The 21374-nt window shown below is 39.2% G+C and overlaps 3 protein-coding genes across 4 annotated transcripts in view; 1 reads left to right on the top strand and 2 right to left on the bottom strand.

The window, feature by feature from the left end:
• zgc:165604 (uncharacterized protein LOC792578 homolog) overlaps positions 1 to 2141 on the bottom strand; it is a 100437-nt gene extending 98296 nt beyond the window's left edge. For both annotated transcript variants that reach the window (XM_039769000.1, XM_039769001.1), the window contains exon 1: positions 2061 to 2141. The gene's annotated coding sequence lies outside the window, so the exon portion shown is untranslated. The remainder of the gene's footprint in view (positions 1 to 2060) is intronic.
• LOC120539170 (zinc finger and BTB domain-containing protein 43-like) lies at positions 165 to 17558 on the bottom strand. Its single transcript, XM_039768999.1, has 4 exons — positions 17407 to 17558; positions 16508 to 16961; positions 2439 to 2804; positions 165 to 2256 (listed from the first exon to the last, which is right to left on the bottom strand). Exons 2-4 carry the CDS (start codon positions 16940 to 16942, stop codon positions 1036 to 1038), a joined length of 2022 nt encoding a protein of 673 aa, XP_039624933.1. The 5' UTR covers positions 16943 to 16961; positions 17407 to 17558; the 3' UTR covers positions 165 to 1035.
• An 806-nt stretch (positions 17559 to 18364) lies between these two features.
• LOC120539169 (zinc finger and BTB domain-containing protein 22-like) overlaps positions 18365 to 21374 on the top strand; it is a 59870-nt gene continuing 56860 nt past the window's right edge. The window contains exon 1 of the mRNA XM_039768998.1: positions 18365 to 18413. The gene's annotated coding sequence lies outside the window, so the exon portion shown is untranslated. The remainder of the gene's footprint in view (positions 18414 to 21374) is intronic.

Raw genomic sequence — 21374 nt, 5'->3', positions numbered from 1 at the left:
CATTTGGGTAGTATACTGCGCATTATAGGATGGTAACACTAATATTTTAATCGTTTTGATTTGATATATACTTTATTAATCCCAAGGATAAGTTGTCTTTTTGCATGATCTTTGAGGGGTCAGAGTGCAGGGCCAGCCATTACACAGCACCCCTGGAGCAACTTTCAGGTTAAGGGCCTTGTTCAAGGGCCCAATGGAGTAGGATCCCTTTTGGCAGTAACAGGATTTGAACCAGCGACCTTTCAGATACCAGCAGAGATCTTTAGCATCAATCTCATTTAAGCTTTAAAGTATAACTATGCACATACAGTACATACTACATAGTGTAAGCAGATATGTTTAAGGAGTGAGTATGGAGTTTTGCCGCAGGGAGCAGGAAAGTTTTGTCGGAGGATGGATTCCGTTTCGGCAGATATAGATGGGAGGGTGTAGTTTTGCATGAGGAAGGATGACTTTTTTTTTTCAGAAGGGTAGAGAATGTCCTAAAATGGACGCCATACCCAGGGAAGGGCACAGTCTTAGAACCAGTGATTTGAAGTTAAAGGAACTGGCCTAAACACCATAAGATTCAAATCTGCTTCACTGTATATTCCTGCAGAAATCGCTCAATATACCTCTACTCAAAGATTAAAACATGTCGCTGTAATATAAGAGCTTTTTATAGGTGAAGTGCTCCAAACATCTGGTTCACATAAACACAGCAGGCATTCTACCACACAATTGCATTTCTAATATGTACTAGTACATACCACTGGAGAGTTAGAATTGAACATAAGGCACAAAAGCGAGTTTAACATTAGTCTTAAAACCTTGCCATTCTAGATCAATGCCATCTGCATATGCTTATTGCCTAACATTCACCTTTGCCACAATGATATCCAGCATACCAAGATTTTCTAGATGAAGTGGCAAAAAAGAAGTCAGACCTTTGACGCCAGCATATTACTGACAAATTGTCTTTTGTGTCAAACTTGCATTACCAAAGTCTTCTGATGGTGAACCAAACCAGAACCAATTATATCTGTATATTAAGGATTATCGTACACTGTATTCTGACTGTAGTGTATTGTTGGCACAGTTGTTCTGCTGAAGATTTAACTGTTCCTCCTCTTGCTGGACATGTTTCAAATAACAACTGCGCATACGGAATTTCCTGCCACATCGCTCACATTTATACAGGAAACCCAGGTGTGTCTTCATGTGCTCATTCAGGTGGTGTTTTAACTTAAACTTCTTTTCACACACAGAACAATCAAAGGGACGAACACTCAATGTCAGCATAATGTGACGGTCACGCTTTGGCTTTACCGCAAACCGCTTGCCACACAGGCACCCAAAGCGTTTGCCATCAGGTGGCACTGACAAAATCTTGACAGGAGCATGAACAGTCTGCCCTAGTGAAGCATGTGTGACTATTTCATTTCCGTGAATGTCCATGGGCTGCTGTGATACAGCATGAGCAGGGTAACCAGTAGGATCAGCAACAACTCGAGTGCCATCTGGAAATGAAGCAGAGTCAACAACCACTGAACCCAGGCTGTTAGAACCGGTTACAACAAGGCTCACTGGCTCCCCACTTTGATTGGACGAAACACCGGGACCCCCACTATCCGTACTTTGCAGAAAATAGTCATTACTTCCACCGGCAGTTGTAGTGCTGAGTCCTTCTATTCTAAAATTCCCTTGAAATGGACCAAATCCACTTGGATGTAACTGGGAGCTGTTGCTTACTGAACTGACTACATTAATACTAGTTACTGTGCTCTTGGAACCTCTAATTGCGGCAGTGCTGTTCTCGTGTTCATCTGCCCTCTCTTGCTTTACATAAATCTGGTCACTAACAGGTCCAGCTTCCATAGTTCCAACAGTTCCTATTCCTCCTAAGCGAAATTCTCCCAGGCTAGAAAATGCTCCTCCATCAGTCTCCCGCAGGGCCAGCCCAGCAACTGAGAAAACAGGAGAAACAGGAACAGGGGACACCAAACTTTGCGAATCAACCTGACTGCTGACCAGTCTGTAGGTGTAGCCTGATATGGATTCTTTGCCTTTCCTTCGCTCACCTTCCATTACCACCATTTGTCCATTTTCATCAATTGAGCCACTGCAGATATCATCATCTTCACCCTCTTCTTCTTTTTTTCCAGACACCATCACAACAACACCCCCATCCTCATCTTCTTCTTCATCTTCCTCAGACTGCACATGCACCTTGATTACCTCATCATCTTCAGTTTCTTCCTCTTCTAAATCTTCAACCTATATTTACAAAAGGGTAAAAAAATCCTTCATTGATATGCAAGTCAGCATACTGAGAACTCCCTCTTCCCCACAAAAATTAACCAGACTAAGTTAAAAGAAAAATGCAACACAATCAATAGAAAATGAAGATGAATGAGTGTGGCAAGCAACAATAACTGTAATGAAACTAATGAACTTACTTCATCTTCTTCTGTGTGAACTGTTATCTCATTACTGTGGCAATAGTCGTCGTCATCATGATCAGTACTGTGATACAATTTCTCTTTGGTTTTCATGTTTTTCTGGTGATCCCGCTTTTTGGCATACGAGGATCGACACTGAGCTTCTCTCTCCACCCTTGTATTTGAGCTTTTGCCCATTTTAATACTTGTGCTCGCTTTTACTCTTGAGCTGGAAAAAATGGAGTGGTGTGCTTCTCTGAACCCCAATGTCTCGTCCCGGGACCCAACCTGTATTTGGCTGCTACTTGGTGACTGTGAGGTGGAGCAACAATGTCTGTATGGGGTGCTGCTTCTCTCACAACTGCTTTTACTCGTCCGCAGGATCTGAAATGAGATGGGCAAAATTATTAGGTAGTCATCATATGACACTAATTATTACCAAAAACTCCTTGTGCCCTCTCAAGGGCTGGTACCTGCCTTATGCCAATGCTTCAGTCATGGAAAAAAGCCCCAGTACGTCAAGATAAAGGAATTTTGAAAATTAATATCACATATTAATTTAGAAGATGTATTTGAGTCCAATGAAGTCATTATTTAGCTGTTTCAATTTATATTGAATGTGTGTAGTAACTGGAAAAGGCATTCATCCATTTTCTAAAGGTCCTCATTTCACCTGAGAGTTGCAAAGGGCTAGAGTCAATACTTTTACTGCAGCATTATTATTGAGTCAAATATGAATTACCTGTCATTGTAATGTTTTAATTGTTAGTTAATCTTAGATTCTTCTTTCAATGCTTATATGATTAGAGTAACCTGGAGAAGCAAATGAAAATGTATCAAATCATACTAAGTTTCTACTTGAAAAGGAAGAACAGGAATCTCTGTTAATTTCTGTGTTTAGCAGACTTATCTATGCTGAACACAAGTCTAAGTAAAAAAAAAAAATAAGGATTCCAAATTTTCATGTAAATATGAAATTGTCTATCCACCCGTCTAACCATTTCAGGGTCTCAAAGGGCTGGTGCTCATCTCTACAGTAATAGGTCGGAACCAGCTATGCAAAGACAGCTAACCACAATCAGATAAAATATGAAATGAACTAATAAAATTGATACCTGTACAGAAATGAACTAATAAAATTGATACCTGTACATTGAAGTTTATATGTATAGCACTATCACAGGAATGTTGTATTGTGTTAAAGTTAAAAACTATATTATAAGCCATAGCAAGCACTGATTTAAAACATTCATACAATAATCTACTCATCTATCCGACATTTATATTATTGCAAAATTCAAGGAATGAAGAATAATGATATGCCATTACATTTTGAAAATACCAGATGAACATGCAATCAACATCAAGAGCATTTCTTGTTAATGCTACAGTGTCATTTATATGACTAAAAGCAGTCTTATTTTCTCTAAATGCAATTGTAATAATTCTCATCACTGGCATAAGAGGTTCTTCTGCTCCCATGATATGTGCAGATTCAAAGTCCCTATATTTCAACAACCTTTTAACCATCTGCCAGGTCAAATTTTAAAATAATTGAAAAGAAGGGGTTTTATCTCCTTGTCTCTGTATGAGTAGTCTAATTCTGCATTTTGCAGTTTGCTCCTTCACTTACAATACAATAGGAAGAAAATTACAGATGCAATTAAAACAAAGTGAAAAGAACACAAGTGACAACCTCCATTGAGCTAAAATGTTAAAAATTCAACTCTATCATCAGTTAAATGTTTTAATTTTAGCGAAAATTACTGAATCCAACTGGGTAAAAAATAAAAAAACATACTGAATTACCAAGTACAGTAAAGTAGTTGCTAAAGAGATAAGTATGTGCATGTTTTTGAACTGTAATTAAATCCAGTCTGCAGAATACAAAAACCTTTTCTTTGCTTGACCACATCCATCAGCTCTTAACCTGTTCAAACTAACTGAGTGTAGGAGGAGGCATCACGTGTAGACTACACCCAACACTGGACTGCCTAACAGTTAATCCACTTAATCTAGCATGCATGTCTGTTCCAATCAGTTTCACAACTACCTCAAAATTATCTCATTGTTACATTGGTTGGACTTTTTTCATCTCTTATTCTGCATTTAGAAATGAGCAGTTGTGTGAAATTTACATTCATTAGAGATTTGGAAAATATCTGTATCTGTATTTAGTTCTTAATTCTCTGCTTTTCCTTTTCCTTTTAATTCACCTTTTTCTGTGGAGTTTGCTTCATAAATTTACATTTTTCTTCTACATTTTATTGTAGTGTAGCATGTATGTATGCTTGGTAAACTAAGATAATTTAATGTTTTTATCTCGGTTTTTCAGATTTTCAGCCTCATCACCATAATGTTCTTTCCATTTTTCCAATTGTTCTTGTTAGTTACTAGACACTGAAGTAAGATGAAGTCATTTAGCATTGAAAGTAATTTGCCCCATGTGTCTGTTCCACTTATTGTTAATTCTCATTATTAGGTGGTGATGTTTTTGCATTAAGAACCAATGGAACCCCGCGCACCAGGGTCCTCATGTATAAACGGTGTGTATGCACAAAAATATTGCATACGCCCGTTTCCAGGCTCACTTCGAGATGTACAAAAACTAAACTTGGCATAAGGCCACACACATTCTTGTGCCAGCCTTACTCTGTGCATATGCAAGTTTCCACTCGGTTTTGCAAACTGGCGGCACACATTGTTAAAACAGTGCTACTATTCCTGTGTGGTTTCCCATTCTTTACCAGGTTCACATTCCTGACACGGCTTTATCAAATACACTGAAATTAACTGCATTATACATTTAAGCCATCTGATTGTAATTAACCAGTAACAATATAATGGTCCTCGGAATGGCCAAAATATTCCAAATACCACAGCTGCTTTAGCATTCTCGGTGCACCACTCAGAGTATTTTAACCCATTGTATCGGAGGTTGGGATCACAGCTGTACGGAAAGATCAGAAAGCTTTACGGTGGGCTGTGCCGAAAGCACAGAGGATTATTGGGATACAGCATCTAGCAAACGCTGCCTCAGCCATGCGCACAGTCTATTTGAATTTTTCCCTTTCAGCAAATGCTTCAGAGCCTTTCCTGCATGAACCTCGAGGTTCAGAAACAGTTTCATCCCAAGAACTATAAATGTACTTAACCAGTCCATCAAGTGCTCCTGGTAGAACTGCTTTTACTTAGAATTACAATTACCTAACTGTAAACTTGCACTACAGTTGTAATATTGTACAACCTGAGCCACTTTATGAACCTTTTGCACAAGTATATTGTACTTATGCTTTCATATTGTATATTTTGAATTGTTTTTTTATTGCATTATTATTATTATTATTATTATTATGATTATTATTATTATGTTTATGGAGGATTTGCATATTGAATCTCATCGTACCATACAATAATATCAAAGGCATTAAAAGAGAGCTCATAGTTACAGATGATGACGACTGGCTTCTAAGTCGATTTAGATTTCCAAGTGCTATCTTTCTGGAGCTCTCAATGTCATTTTTTAAAATGAATTTCTTTAAAGTATGTATATTACATTATACAGATAAATTTTAACTTAATTTAAATAATGTATACTCTTAATAATTAAACGTGTGAGCAAGATGGAGCAATGGTAGTGATGAACTAGCGCCCCCTCCAGGGATTGGTCCTGCTTTGTGCTGTATGCTTGCTGGAACTGGCGCAACCCTGGATGGATAGTTAGATGGAATGATTAAGCATGTATTACAAAGATTTTTCCATGTTCCTTAAAAATTTGGAAGAATCTGTGTTCTAAGCTTACATCTGGTTTGACATTTCAGAGCTTATTGTGGCGTTTGGCAACATGGAGAAAGAAAAGGAAGAACTGGAATTTAGTTAGGTACATCTGACAGACACAGTACTGCTGTAATAAATTATTTCATCGAGGGTTGCGCACGTCCCAGCAAGCTTCTTGCGGGAGGCAGGAACAATCCCTGGACAGGATGCCAGTTCAGCACTACCATTGTGCCACTGTGTCCCCATGTTTAATACATGCTTTGATGCATATCATCATGAAAATGATATCAAGTATACATCTTCATGTTCTAAAATGTTCAGAGAGTTGTATTATCATGAATTTAATGTATTATAAGTGGAGATCAGTGCCGTAAGAGAAAGCTTGTTTAAGAAGCACGTAATGATTCACACACATAGAACACGGAGCATTTAATGTGCTACTTTAGTTACAATGGGATCTGAGAAACTCTGGTAAATTAAACATTGATTTTTAAGATGAAGTTTACAACGTTTTACTTACTAATGAAAAAATAAACTATGAGATTAAAGCGGAAATTTCTAAATTAAAGTCAGCATTTCAACTTTTTTTCTTCACTGTGTCCCTATTTTTTTCTTTTCTCTGTACCCTAATAACGCTTCCGTATGACACTAAGACGGTGGGCTACAAGCCTCCTTTTCACTGCAACTTTGATATTTGACCACTTCTTTTTTTAGTCCGAGCACTATGCGACTTTCTAAACTAGAACTTTCGAGTGTCTCTGCCACTGCGTACAACTTGATCAACTTCCTTTTGTTGTTTATACCACTGCTTATGCCAACAAATAGTATGTTTTTCCTTGTCTCCAGTTTGCATTCGCTGAAATTCTGTTTTTTCACGTGTTATCGTCATTGTCTTTTAACCAAACACTGAACGGGGAAGGGATATTTATATTGATTTGCATATTAAAATAAATGTTTAAACTAAGACTGTTGTCTTTCTCAGTACATTACCTCTGAAACTCAGAGTGATCATTAGATCCTCTATCCCCTCTTTGACCAAGGCACTTCTTGCCTGTTTATTCAGTTGACCAGGTCGCCAACTCTATGAAGAGTCCTGGTGGTACCAAACTTCTTCTGTTTCACAATTGCTGAGGCAAGTGCTGGGCGATACTAACCAAATGCAATATCATGTTATTTACCCAATACAGTATATCATGATATTTATCAATATTTAAATATATGTTAATAAAGATAATAATACTATGCCTCCAAAGCACCAGAATTCTATGTCAAATGGGTATATTGTAAAATATATACAGTATTTCAAAATTTAACCAGGCAAAAGAAAGAACTATTTCTAAAAATAAAAAATTGCTTTTATTTTCTTTATGTATTATAAACTGTTCATTTAAAACAATCTTAATAATATTTACAGCAATGTAATAGAAATATTCACCAAATTACATTATAATTAACTTTTAGATAGACAGATAGATCTTTATTTGTCACCAGAGAGAAATTTGGCTTACTGGACACTACTTAGAATATTTAAAATGTGCAAAAATACACAAAATAATCTCCAAAAAACTTCATGCATAAATAGACACTTTAGTTCTATTTGTAGTGCAGACATAGAGTTCCTGTGCTGTTACTAACTCAGTAATCCGAGAACTGTCAGAAGTTGTGGGATGGAAGCACAAGCTTATCTACACTCTGGGGTTTAAGTGATGCTCTGTGCCAAGTGACAGTGTTCCCACCTGTACTAAATACCCTTTCAGACTGGGCATTAGTGGCAGGAATAAGTATTTATTTGTAAGGTGACTCACACATGGTAAATTGGTTTCATTGGTTTTCCACCACTGTAGAGGGTCACACTCAGTATGTGCATTCCACCAGCAGAGTGTCTTGCAGCTCTTTCTCAGTTGCATGTCTGCTGGCAAGACAAATTCCTATATATATACAGTATACCTGGACACAGACAGGCAGACACCAGTAAGTCCAACACACACTTTTATTTACACTATTTACAAGTCCAAAGTCCTGCACAACACACAGTGCCCCTGCACCAATCACCCTTCTTTCCCGGGCCTTCCAATGGTCCTTTGCTGCCTCCGTCTTCCTTCCCAAGCTTCGTCCACTTCCTTCCAACTCCGGTTAATGACTCGAGGGAGGCGGCCCCTTTTATTCCCACCCGGATGTGCTCCAGGTGCCGCCTGATGAACTTCCGCCACACAAGGAAGTGCCGTATGAGTACCTGGAAGCACTCGTACTGCGGACGTCCAGGGCTCCTTACTCGTGCAGGATCCCCCTGGCGGTGACCACTGGCCCCTATAGGGTTGAGCTTCCATGCTCCATTCACATGGCCTCCACACCAACCAGGGCGGCTGCCCTCTCATGGTCCAGGGAAGGCACAGTTCCTCTCCTGGTCCATCCAGGCATTGTGACTGGTGACAGCCCCCAATGGACCAGCACTATATATATATATATATATATATATATATATATATATATATAGATATATATATATATATATATATATATATATACATATACACAGTACAGGCCAAAGGTTTGGACACACCTCCTCATTCAATGTGTTTTCTTTATTTTCATGACTATTTACACCACTCCATCACTCTCCTTCTTGGTCAAATGTCCCGTACACAGCCTGGAGATGTGTTTTGGGTCATTGTCCTGTTGAAAAATAAATGACGTAGCCCTAGACAAGGATGCCCCTTGTCACCGCTGCTGTTTGCGATTGCCATTGAACCACTGGCAATACATTGTCAAAATACTGATCAGATAAAGGGGATTAGCAGAGAAGGACTGGAACAGAAAATCTCATTATATGCAGATGATATGGTACTGTATATTTGGACAGAAAATTCTGTGCCTGCAGTCTTAGCAGCACTCACAGAATTTCAAAAGATCTCTGGTCTCAGAATTAATCTGAATAAAAGTGTACTCTTTCCAGTGAATTCTCAAGCATATAATATTAGATTAGATACCCTACCTTTTATCATTGCAGAACAGTTTAAATACCTAGGGGTAAACATCACAAGTAAACATAAAGCTCTATATCAACAAAATTTCGCCGTCTGCATGGAAAAATTAAACAAGACTTGCATAGATGGTCAACTCTTCATCTCACTCTAGCTGGAAGAATTAACACTGTTAAGATGAATATTCTTCCTAAGCTCCTTTTTATTTCAAAACATCCCAATATACATTAATAAATCATTCTTTAAGCAATTAGATTCAACAATAACCTCATTTATTTGGAATTCTAAACATCCACGCATCAAAAGAGCGACCCTACAAAGACAAAAGGCAGAAGGTGGCATGGCTCTACCTAACTTCCAGTTTTATTACTGGGCAGCAAATATACAGGCGATAAGAACCTGGACACAAATAGAAGAACATACACAGGCTTGGACCGCAATAGAAGTAAAATCCTGCAGTACTTCTTTGTATTCCTTGCTCTGTGCTCCAATAAACACACGTTATCAGCAATACACTAATAACCCAATTGTGCTCCACTCACTTAAAATCTGGAACCAATGTAGAAAGCATTTTAAGACGGAGAAGCTTCTATCTGTGGCACCCCTGCAAGAGAACCAACTTTTCAACCTTCACAAACATATGCAGTTTTAATATCTGGAAAAATTGGAATTAACTTGCTTAGAGATCTTTATATAGACAACGTCTTTGCATCCTATGAACAATTACATTCCAAATTTAACATTCCAGCTACACAATTCTTTCACTATCTTCAAATCAGGAACTTTGTTAAACAGAACCTTCCAGATTTTCCTCATCTTGCACCCTCATCCATGCTGGAAAAAATATTGCTCAATCTCAAAGAATTAGACTCCATCTCTACAATATATAAAATAATTTTACAATCCCTTCCCTTTAAAGATCCAAGAGGACACTGGGAAAAAGATCTCTCAATTAATATATCAGAAAAGGAGTGGAAAGTAGCAATGCAGAGAATTCACTTGAGCTCCATATGCGCAAAGCATACAATTATACAACTCAAAATTATATATCGAGCACATCTGTCTCGACTAAAACTTTCCAAAATGTTTCCAGGGCATGATCCAACCTGCGAACGTTGCAACCAAGTCCCAGCCTCACTGGGTCACATGTTCTGGGCCTGCACCAAATTAACATCATTCTGGACAAAACTTTTAATTACCTCTCAGACAGTCTTGGACTCACAATCCCTCCTAACCCATTAACAGCTGTGTTTGGGGTTCTTCCAGATGGGTTTAAAGTGGAGAAAGACAAACAAATTGTGATTGCATTCACTACACTTTTGGCATGCAGACTTATTCTGCTAAACTGGAAGAACTCAAACTCTCCTCTTTTAAGTCAGTGGGAAACCGATGTGTTATATTATTTGAAATTGGAAAAAATCAAATACTCAGTTAGAGGATCCGTACAGACTTTTTTCAAAACATGGCAGGATCTAATCAGTAATATTTTAAAATAAGTTCATAAAGCACAGAGAATTTATTAATTTAGGTATGTTTACAAGCCTTAAATTTTACGCTGTTTGGCTTGCTCTCTCTCTCAGGGTGGGGATCGATCTGTTCTTAACTCAATTTTTCTTTTTGTAAAAACTTGATTGCTTTGTATGGATTGTAATAAAATTAATAAAATAAATAAATAAATAAATGATCGTCCAACTAACCTGACTTCTGCACAACACAACTGCTGGTCCCAACCCCATTGATAAAGCAAGAAATTCCACTAAATAACCCTGATAAGGCAGAATGCCAAGAGTGTGCAAAGCAGTAATCAGAGCAAAGGGTGGCTATTTTGAAGAAACTAGAATATAAAACATGTTTTCAGTTATTTCACCTTTTTTTGTTAAGTACATATCTCCACATGTGTTTATTCATAGTTTTGATGCCTTCCGTGAGAATCTACCAATGTAAATGGTCATGAAAATAAAGAAAACACATTGAATGAGTAAGTGTGTCCAAACTTTTGGCCTGTACTGTATATTATATATATATATATATAATATAATATACACAGTATCTAACAAAAGTGAGTACACCCCTCACATATTTATAAATATTTTATTATATCTTTTCATGGGACAACACTGAAGATATGACACTTTGATACAATGTAAAGTAACCACTGTACAGCTTGTATAAAGCTTGTACTCACTTTTGTTGTCAGCGGTTTATATATTAATGGCTGTGTGTTGAGTTATTTTGAGGGGACAGCAAATTTACACAGTTATACAAGCTGTACACTGACTACTTTGCATTGTATCAAAGTGTCATATCTTTAGTGCTGTCCCATGAAAAGATATAATAAAATATTTACAAAAATGTGAGGGGTGTACTCAGTGAGATACTATATATATGTATAAGTCAGGCCAAAAATAACCATTTATTGAACACCTCTTCCCTGAAAACTGTATGTTTAAACTCTTTTTAATTTTTTTTTCCTACAAAAGGAATAACAAAATACACAATCGCTTTCTGCTACTCAGCATAATAATCACATACCACAGTTACATTTTTGAGATCACTGCAACAACATGGCTCCTGGCACATTGAGCAGCAGTTAAGTTTTTTTTACAGTCCAGTGATACTGCACATATTTGGCACCAACTGTGTTTTTTGTCCACGTTTACTTCTGTAAGATGCTGTTTCACGCCATGTGGCTTGTACTACTTCACTCTGGGCAGCTCCTGGTCTGAGCTCTGCCCCTCTATGGTTTCCTGCCCCTAACATTCCTGATGTGATGTCTTAGTAGCGTGCTGCCTCTCTATGTGTTGTTCGTTTGTTTCCGCTGCCTGCTCGACTCTCTTTGACTCAATCTGCAATGAACAACACGAACTCTTTAAAGGGCTCGCGGTCCAGTCAAGCGTCACAGCAATTCTTTTATCTCTTACCACTCTAAACTTCTAAATACCTGCATAATAAGCAACAAGATAGAAGCGCACCTGTTATAAACATATATACCTGTAGATCGATGAAATCTAGAAAAGCACGTTTTGTTCGAGCGCTGCTTTCAAACGCGGCCGTCAAAAAGCGCTTCCATGAATACGGTAACTTCCTCATCAAGAAGAAATTTAAAAAGATATTGTGCAGAGGCCATGTGCTTTTGGAAAGAAATACCTGATTGGTTTCCACTTACAAAGCGTTTACTCTCCTAAGTATGAGGTTTGTAAGCTTATTAGTTGGCAACTCTAATTAATATAGTGTGTATACAGTACAGTATTTTTACACAGATACAATCTGCATGCAAAATAACCAATTGATTTAACATCTGAAAAGCATTGTATGCCTGCATTTTTCATACTTTTGTGGGAGAGCTGCTTTGGTGAAGTAAATGCGGCTTGACATTATATACCTGATGTCTAGGGCATTTTGAGTAAGTTTTTTAATTTTTTTTTTTTTGTACACTATATAAATGGAGAGCAAAGCACTCTGTTATAGTTTTTAGTCATACAAGCACCCGTAGGTGAATGCCTTAATGATTGTAAACAGACTTAAAGTTCGTTCTACTTTGGTGTCGTGCTGCGTGTCAAAAGAAGATGCGCTGTGCATACAACTATGGCTGCTCTTGAGGCTTGCAAGAAATGGTTGCTTGTGCTGGCACGTTTTGCAACAATGTGCCGCTTGCAAATGTTACATTCATTTTGTCAGTGTTGATAATTTACAGATTCTCTCCTCTGCTAGCGTGGAGTATTTCTCCACCTTTCGTTACTAATCGAAACAGAGCTAACGCATGTTGTAAGCTGTTAAGTTTGCTCCGCGCACAGACAGCCTAGTCAGATTATTATTATTTAAAGAACTATCCTATCTAACTCAATGCAGCCGTGTTATTTCTAGGGGGCGGGGGGCTAAAAAGCCAATATTTTACTAATAGATTTATGATTCTCACGTAAGTATACAGGCTGTACATTATAATTAAATACCGTTAAAACTAAAAATCAATACCGGTATGCACAACACCAATTGAGGCCACCATGCTCCTGGGCACACTGAGTTTTAGAAGTGGATTTATCCCTTTGCCCCATCAATGCCTCACCACAATTTGACAGTGGTGGTCTACTGAGAGTTCCTTGGACTTCACAGCTTGGTTTGTGTCCTGACATGGAAAGTGAAACCCAAGTGTGTGCCACTGATGTCCAATCAATTCCATTTGCCACAGGTGGGCTCCAATCAAGTTCTAGACACATCTGCGCAATAATTAAAACAAACAGGGCGAGCCTGACCACAACGTGGACTACCACAGCTAACGGTCTGAATAGGCCTACTTACATACTGTAAATGAGATGTTTCAGTTTTTGATTTTTAATATACAGGTATTTGCAAATATTCTTGAAAACGTTTTCAGTTTGTCATTATGGGTTACTGCGTGTAGATTTATGGGCAACAACTGTAAATGTATTCATTTAAAATGAAATCTACAAAACAATAATGTGTCAAAAATAGTGGAGTGTACGGGGCACCTCAGGAAATTGTCCTGTCTCCCATCCTGTTTACCCTCTGCACAACAGACTTCCACCATAATAACAATGGTTGCCATCTACAGGAAACCTTAGATAAGGCCTGCATCATATAATAATGGAGACAGGCTGAAGTACTGAAGGCTTGTGGAGGACTTTGCCCTGTGGTGCAGGGAGGACCATCTGCAGCTCAACATCAGGAACACAAAACAACTGGTAGTTGACTTCCAGTGTGCAAAAGCCTCAGAGACCAGGGGGACGACATGGAAGCGGTGCAGAGCTACAGGTACCTGGGGGTTCACGTAAACAGCAAACTGGACTGGTCTGACAACACAGTTGCACTGTACAAGAAGGGCCGGAGCAGACTACTTCCTGAGATTACTCAGGTCTTTTGACGTATGCAGCACGCTGCTGGAAATATTTACCAGTGAGCAGTAGCCAGTGTATTGTTCTCTGCTGTGGTCTCCTGTAGAAGCCACTTGAGTTCATACAATTTAAATGCCTGAACAAACCTATCAGGAAGGCCTGCTGCATCACAGGAATAACCCTAAACATACTCAAAGCTGTTGTACAAAAGAGAATATTTCTGTGTATTATGCATTTATTATTTACTAGCCATGGTACAAAAAAAGGTAACAGAATAATTAAAAAATATCTGTTATCTCTTGTTCTACATGTACCACTGGCACCTTTCCTCTGTATTTGCGTGCGTGTTAATATCTCTTCACAGACACTCCCTCTCTCGAGTACATTACTGTAATGCCTGCTTCTCAGACTCCTTATTCTTGAGGTGCCTTTCTCTCCCCCTGGCCAGTTTTTTACTTGCTGTCTTTGAAGGTGATGCTCTCAGCATGCCCTTGTACACCTTTACTCCTTCTCGTGCGTCTCACACTTGTGCTTCCTCTTTTGATCACATCACCAAAGCCAAGCTGACCAAACATACCAAAGTCAAACTGTCCAATCAGATTGCTGAGAGGGACTGGGCACAGTGACCTTAGTGCTTTATTATATGATAGTTTTATTTATTGATTGATTTATTATTTGTCCTGCAAATCTGTATCTTTGTTTTTTATGGTTCTTCGGCTGCTGCATTCATGTCATATTTCCCCTTGAGATTAATAAAGTGTGCTTTGAATGTGAAGGGGTCTGAATTCTTTCTGAATCCAATGTATATTAAGATTACCTAGGTGATGCTCATTCTGGAAACAATGGGCACAAAGTGGGAAACAACTTTAGATTACATGCCTGTTTTGTCTCGGGGAGAGCCCTGAGGATTTGGAAAACATCTTGCATCTTGCACCCCAGTCCCAAAGATTTCATGTCCTTGGTGAGCTGAATGACTTCAGGCCTGTCGCCCTGACGTCACATGAAATGAAGACCATGGAGCGTCTGCTGCTTCACCACCTAAGGCCACAGGTCTGCCATGCCCTCAACCCTCTACAATTCGCATATCAGGAGAAGGTGGGAGCGGAGGATGCCATCATCTATATGTTACACTGTTCCCTCTCCCACTTGGACAGAGGCAGTGGTGCTGTAAGAATTATGTTTCTGGACTTCTCTAGTGCTTTCAACACCATCCAACCTCTGCTCCTTAGGGACAAGCTGACAGAAATGGGAGTAGATTCATACCAAGTGGCATGGATCGTGGACTCTCTTACAGACAGACTTCAGTATGTGCGTCTCGGGAACTGCAGGTCTGACATTGTGGTCAGCAACACAGGAGTGCCGCAGGGGATGGTATTTCCTCTGGGCCTGTTCAGCCTATATACATTGGACTTCTAATACAACTCGGAGTCCTTCCATGTGCAAAAGTTCGCTGACGACACTGCTATTGCGGGCTGCATCAGGAGTGGGCAGAAGGACTATAGAAACCTAATCAAGGACTTTGTTAAATGGTGCAACTCAAACCACCTAAAACTGAACACCAGCAAAACCAAGGAGCTGGTGGTGGATTTTAGGAGGCCCAAGCCCTTCGCAGACCCTGTGTTCATCAGAGGTGACAGTGTGCAGAGGGTGCAGACCTATAAATACCTGGGAGTGCAGCTGGATGATAAATTGGACTGGACTGCCAATACTGATGCTCTGTGCAAGAGAGGACAGAGTCGACTATATTTCCTTAGAAGGCTGGCATCCTTCAATAGCTGCAATAAGATGCTGCAGATGTTCTATCAGACAGTTGTGGTGAGTGCCAACTTCTATGCGGTGGGGTACTGGGGAGGCAGCATAAAGCAGAGGGACGCCTTACGCCAGGACAAACTGATGAGGAAGGCATGCTCTATTGTAGGCACAGAGCTGGACAGTTTGACATCTGTGGCGGAGCAACGGGCACTGAGCAGGCTCCTGTCAATCATGGAGAATCCACTGCATCCACTGAACAGGATCATCTCCATACAGAGGATCAGCGACAGACTGCTGTCACTGTCCTGCTTCACGGACAGACTGAGGAGATCATTCTTCCTCCACACTATGCGACTCTTCAATTCCACCCCGGGGGGTGAAACGTTAATATTATACAAAGTTATTGTCTGTTTTACCTGCATTTCTATCACTCTTTAATTAATATTGTTTTTATCATTATGCTGCTGCTGGAGTATGTGAATTTCCCCATGGAATTAATAAAGTATCTATCTATCTATCTATCTATCTGTTACATTTTACTATATTTAATTAGTATTTAATTTAGATCTCTATTTTGAGAATTAGTCAATATCAGTGATCTGACTGATCCTATCAAAGTTTTATTATTTCACAGCCTCATAAGTCTGAAAACATGTTCTTTATGTCAATATTGTACATTCTACAATGCAAAGCCGTGAGTGTAAATTGTAAACTGACATAAACCTACCTGCTCTTCTTCTCTCTTCAGCACTTCTTTACAGCGGTCCACTACATGCCAAAGTTGCAGGCCACTGGCGACCAGCAGATAGCTGGGCATGTCCTGTACGGTAACACGTAGCCTCCCAGTATAAATAAGTCCAAGAAGGCCAGCGAATGCCTCGGGTTCAATGACACTTGGCAGCGTGATTACTTCTGTATTGCGCAATAGCAGCTTGTCGTGGAAGTAGGAGGAGGAGGCGGCAAGCACAGCCTTGTGAGCCCTGAACACCTGACCCCTTACGTGCACCGCTAGGTCGCAGAACTTGCCCTCCTCTCGATGCTGGTTGAGATGCTCCAGCAGGACGGTGCTATAATTCGGAAATTCGATATCTACCAGCTTATGACTGGTGGACACAACCACGCTGCCACTTGCTGAGCTGGATGTGCTGTTGTCTGGGTCCATTGTGTCGAAAACGTTTTACCTGTGAAATATGAGACAATGAGTTAGAAAACAAGCCGTGCTTATCCTAAAAAGATTTTTGTGGAGGTGCACATAAACACAAAAAAGTTAGCGGGCAATTGTCAGTAAAACAAATTGGTATTTGTGGACATACTGTGAAATCAAAGTACCGCATTTCTGCAGGATTTTGAAAATCGTAAGGTCTGTGGGACAACACTATGAAGGATGGAGATGGGGAGGAGGAGGAAAGGTTGGTTAGACCAAACTTTGGACATGCATTTAACGGCTTTAAACGGATCCTCAAAAGTAGTAAGCTGCAGCTCGCGTGTTTTCATTCGGACCAGCATTCACGTTTTGGGAAACCACGATAACATTCTCTACAATGCTATCTGTCATTCCCGAATCAAGCTTGCGGATTTTTCAGCTACACGCCCGTTTCCTACGGTCCTATAATCACTGATACTTACATTCGGCAAGAACTGCACGAATGCCGCTGCACAGCGACAAGCAAGGTGAAAATAAGACAAAAAGCACGCCTTCTCGTTTCTTTGTTTGGTATTTACACCATTTTCACTTGACTGTCCGCCTACCAGACGAAATTTTCTTTCCTGAGAGACTGTAAGGAACTATCAACAAAAACGAATTAAAATACAGTCATCATGCCGGTTATTTTCGGTTTGTAATGTTTGGAATTTTATATTTTTTTGCTTTATTTTGATTTTTATGTTTATATATTAGTGATTTTACATGACTCCGAATATCGTGAGAACGCAGGATAAAGTCTTCATGTAAACACTTGGACTGCATGACACTTTATTGACGATCCCTAAAATTAAACGCCGGCTGTCCAACAAGAATAATCCCAGAGTTAGACATGCTGCTGGGGACCACACACACCACGCTGCTCAGGGTAAAGGAGTTATTTTTTAAAATCTTCATTAAAAAGCCAGTTATAGAGATCATGAACTAAACTGTAAAACCCAGCATCGTCGAAATGTATTATTATAAGTATGACGCTATCATTCACAAACTGGAGCATAAAGTTTGGAGTTTTGTAAGACTTTCATTCATTAGAACCTATAATAAAAAATAGGTCTGTTAGAGAAACGACTGCTCGTGCTGTTAGTGACGCCTGACGCGAAACGTAAAGATTATTTGTAAATCCGCAACATTAAACACCAACTGCGTGATCGTTTATTTGGAATGCTTTCTGTATCAGCAATAGTGTACAACTTTTAAATGTAGTCAAAGTGGAGTGAGGTACCTTGCGATGGACTTCTGTCCCGTCCAGTATTGCTGGCCTGCATCCTCGTGACTTTCGACTTAATCAAGCGCTTAGATAATTGATAGCCGCGAAGAATTGACGGGAATTTAGGACCCTGTAGCTCATTTTACGTACAGGTTGACCTGCCAGTGTTAAGGGAACTGACCTCACTTGACAACGGCTACAAGAGTGGCAAGTGTGTGCCAAAAGGTGAGTTGTGTAGCTCGTGAAAAGGTAGCATCGTGTAGTTTTTTAGCCACTCGGTTATGGAGTTTATATTACAGTTTTACATAGTGCGACTCCATATTGTATGGACTGAGTAAAGCAGGCACACAATTAATTAAAAACATGCAATTATTACTTTTAGGGCCCGTGTGACATATTAGCGACAAACCGATGTGATGTACAGCCTATCAAACTGCTTTTAATTTGCATTCTATAAACTTTTATTGGAGCTTTAATCACTGTTTTTTTTTTTTTTTGTTTTGTTTTTACTTATTTGCTTTGTCCGGAATTGATTCATCACTTGGAGGTGTACAGAATAACACAGAATGGGGATTTGATAAAATTTAAGTCCATTCATCTCATCTCTTTGTGTCATAACCACATTGTACTGGGCAAGCAATGGCGTTGTCACTACCAGGTTTATTGTTTTAAAATTGGTAAAATCATTTTTATGAGATTTTAAACTTTTCTAAAAATATGTACAGTATATACTGTATGTGTTTTAAATTCAAGTATATCTAATAATTAGTATACAGGCCACATGGTGATTTCCTCATGGTTGTACAGATCAGTACCCATACTTATCAGGCATCTCAGAATTACTCCTAGGAATTTTTGCTAAAATTGACGCACAACTATTGCCAGCTAGAAATAGGAGTTCATAGTTGAGAATGAAGGATGCTATGGTTTTATCGCACTCTGAGCTGCAAAGTGGTACCCATGATGATGCTTTTTAGTTTTCTGATACTACAACTAGGGATTCACCAGAAAAATAACAGTAATAATAATTGAAGAAGGAAAACATAAGGTAGGCTATTGTGCTAAGAAGCATACTGTATTTGTTGCCATTTCACAACATCATCAAAAATAATAATAATATAATGAACACTGAGACTGAAAAACTGAGACACACACTGAATGAAAGTTAAGCCCAAAAATGGGCATGTTTCTTTAACAAGGAATTATCTGCAGTAGTATTTTCAGAAGAATCACCTTCCCACTGTTATGGGCATGGGAAATGCCCCATAAAGTAACAATTACTGAAATTAGCCACAGCTGTAAGTTGCATTCATTCTTCCATTGTTCCTGATCGTACGGCATGCCATGCCTCGCACCATGATCCTCCCGTTATCTTATGTGAGTGTCCATCCACCTGCTTTTTTCAAACTGTAAAGCAAATATTCCTGGTATTTGGAATGCAGAGCTCAGAGTACCTCTGTGGCATTTTTTACTGTCAGTTACCCATCCTGCCCTGCTTAAGATAATATGCTGACTACTACAGTTGTGTCCATCTGTGACCACCATACTGTAGTACACGTGTGCTCATCCACACCTGGAGCAGTGATTCTCATGGGTGTGCTGGTTTGCATGAATGTAGCTTGTGCTGAGTCATGGGGAAAGGATACATCTTTATATTACCTCACACATTGTAAGGGCGTTGAAAGTTTGGTGCAGAATTCAAGAAATGATTGGTTGCAGTATACACAAAGCCATTCCTGTTGCAGTGCTGCATTTTATATGTAACATTAGCAACACTTTAATTTCGGCAAACAGTGCATGTATCATTCATGTAGATAGAGTGATCACATGACATAATCAATTCTGAATATTATTCCATCTCTGTCACATCTATTTCTTTTTACAAGTTTGTTGTTGTTCTGTGTTTCCAAAGCATTTTGCATTTCTTGGAATGTGCATTCCACTCTCTGCCCGAACCCCATCTTCTGGCAGCACCTAGCAAGTTAGAGCCCCTCATGAGCACTCATAAATCATAAATCCTGATGACGTTAGGAGTTGTTGTTGTTGTTGTTGTTGTTGTTGTTGTTGTTGTTGTTCTTCTTCTTCTTCTTCTTCTTCTTCTTCTTCTTCTTCTTCTTCTTCTTCTTCTTCTTCTTCCTCCCAGTTGCAACCAGATCATCTTCTTCCATATCTGTCTATCCTCTGCATCTTCTTCTTTAACACCCATAACCTGCATCTCCTTTCTCACCACATCCATAAAACTTCTCTTAAGCCTTCCTGTTTTCCTCTTACCTGGAAGCTTCTCCCAATATACTCAGCATCTCTCCTCTGCTCTTGTCCAGACCAATGCAATCTCACCTCTTTGACTTTGTTTCCCAACTGTCCCACTTGAGCTAACCCTCTAATGTACTCATTTCTAATTCTATTCATCCTCGTGACACCCAGTGCAAATAGTTTCTTAAATTGGGAAATCTGATAAAATGGCTTTACTCTTAACTCCTAAGAGCAGGAAGAAATTTGCTTCACTATTTTTCTACTGTGAGACACTTGATAAATATGGGCACTGGAATGGATTCTGTTCAGATCTGCTTTTCTTAGTGTTTATTTAAGTGAGCTTTCTCTGAGTACTGTGGTTTGCTTCTTCATGACATGATTGTGCTTATTAATGTTGAATGGAAACCGTCAAATGCTGCGATATGAGAGTATGTCAGAAGAAACTTGGTGTTGTATTTGTGTATTTGTGCCCCATCCACTGTAGGCTCCGGCCTTTGATCTGATGTTGATCGGATAGACTCCAGCTCATGTGCAAATGTGCAGTGGGAGAAGGAAGTAGTACAATGTTTTTTTAATTTATAAGCCTTTCTGTTTGATTAAATATCCAATTGTGGGGGAATATGAATTTTTGGAAGACGCGTGGAAGTTGTTGCAAAATCAGATTAACAGAATGATTTAAGGTATTTAGAGTTCTAATGGCTGCATTAGCATTACAAAAGGGGATGGAGGGGACTTTAGAAGTGCTGATTGCTGTGTTTACTGAACATATTGGCTTACTTACCTTTGCAGTGTGATCAGTACTGCTCCTAAAGCTCTTTTGCTTCTCACGTTTAATTCCATGATGTTCTCCACATTTTAATCCAGCACTGATTTTGTGACGGTCTCTGAAGTATAACCAAGTATATATCAGCTTGTATGTATTTACACTAATGT

The sequence above is a fragment of the Polypterus senegalus genome, chromosome 11, assembly GCF_016835505.1.
Source record: "Polypterus senegalus isolate Bchr_013 chromosome 11, ASM1683550v1, whole genome shotgun sequence".
In the NCBI taxonomy this organism is placed as follows: Eukaryota; Metazoa; Chordata; class Cladistia; order Polypteriformes; family Polypteridae; genus Polypterus; species Polypterus senegalus.
The sequence above is the reverse complement of the archived record's forward strand: the minus strand, read 5'-3'. Positions and strand labels throughout refer to the sequence as shown.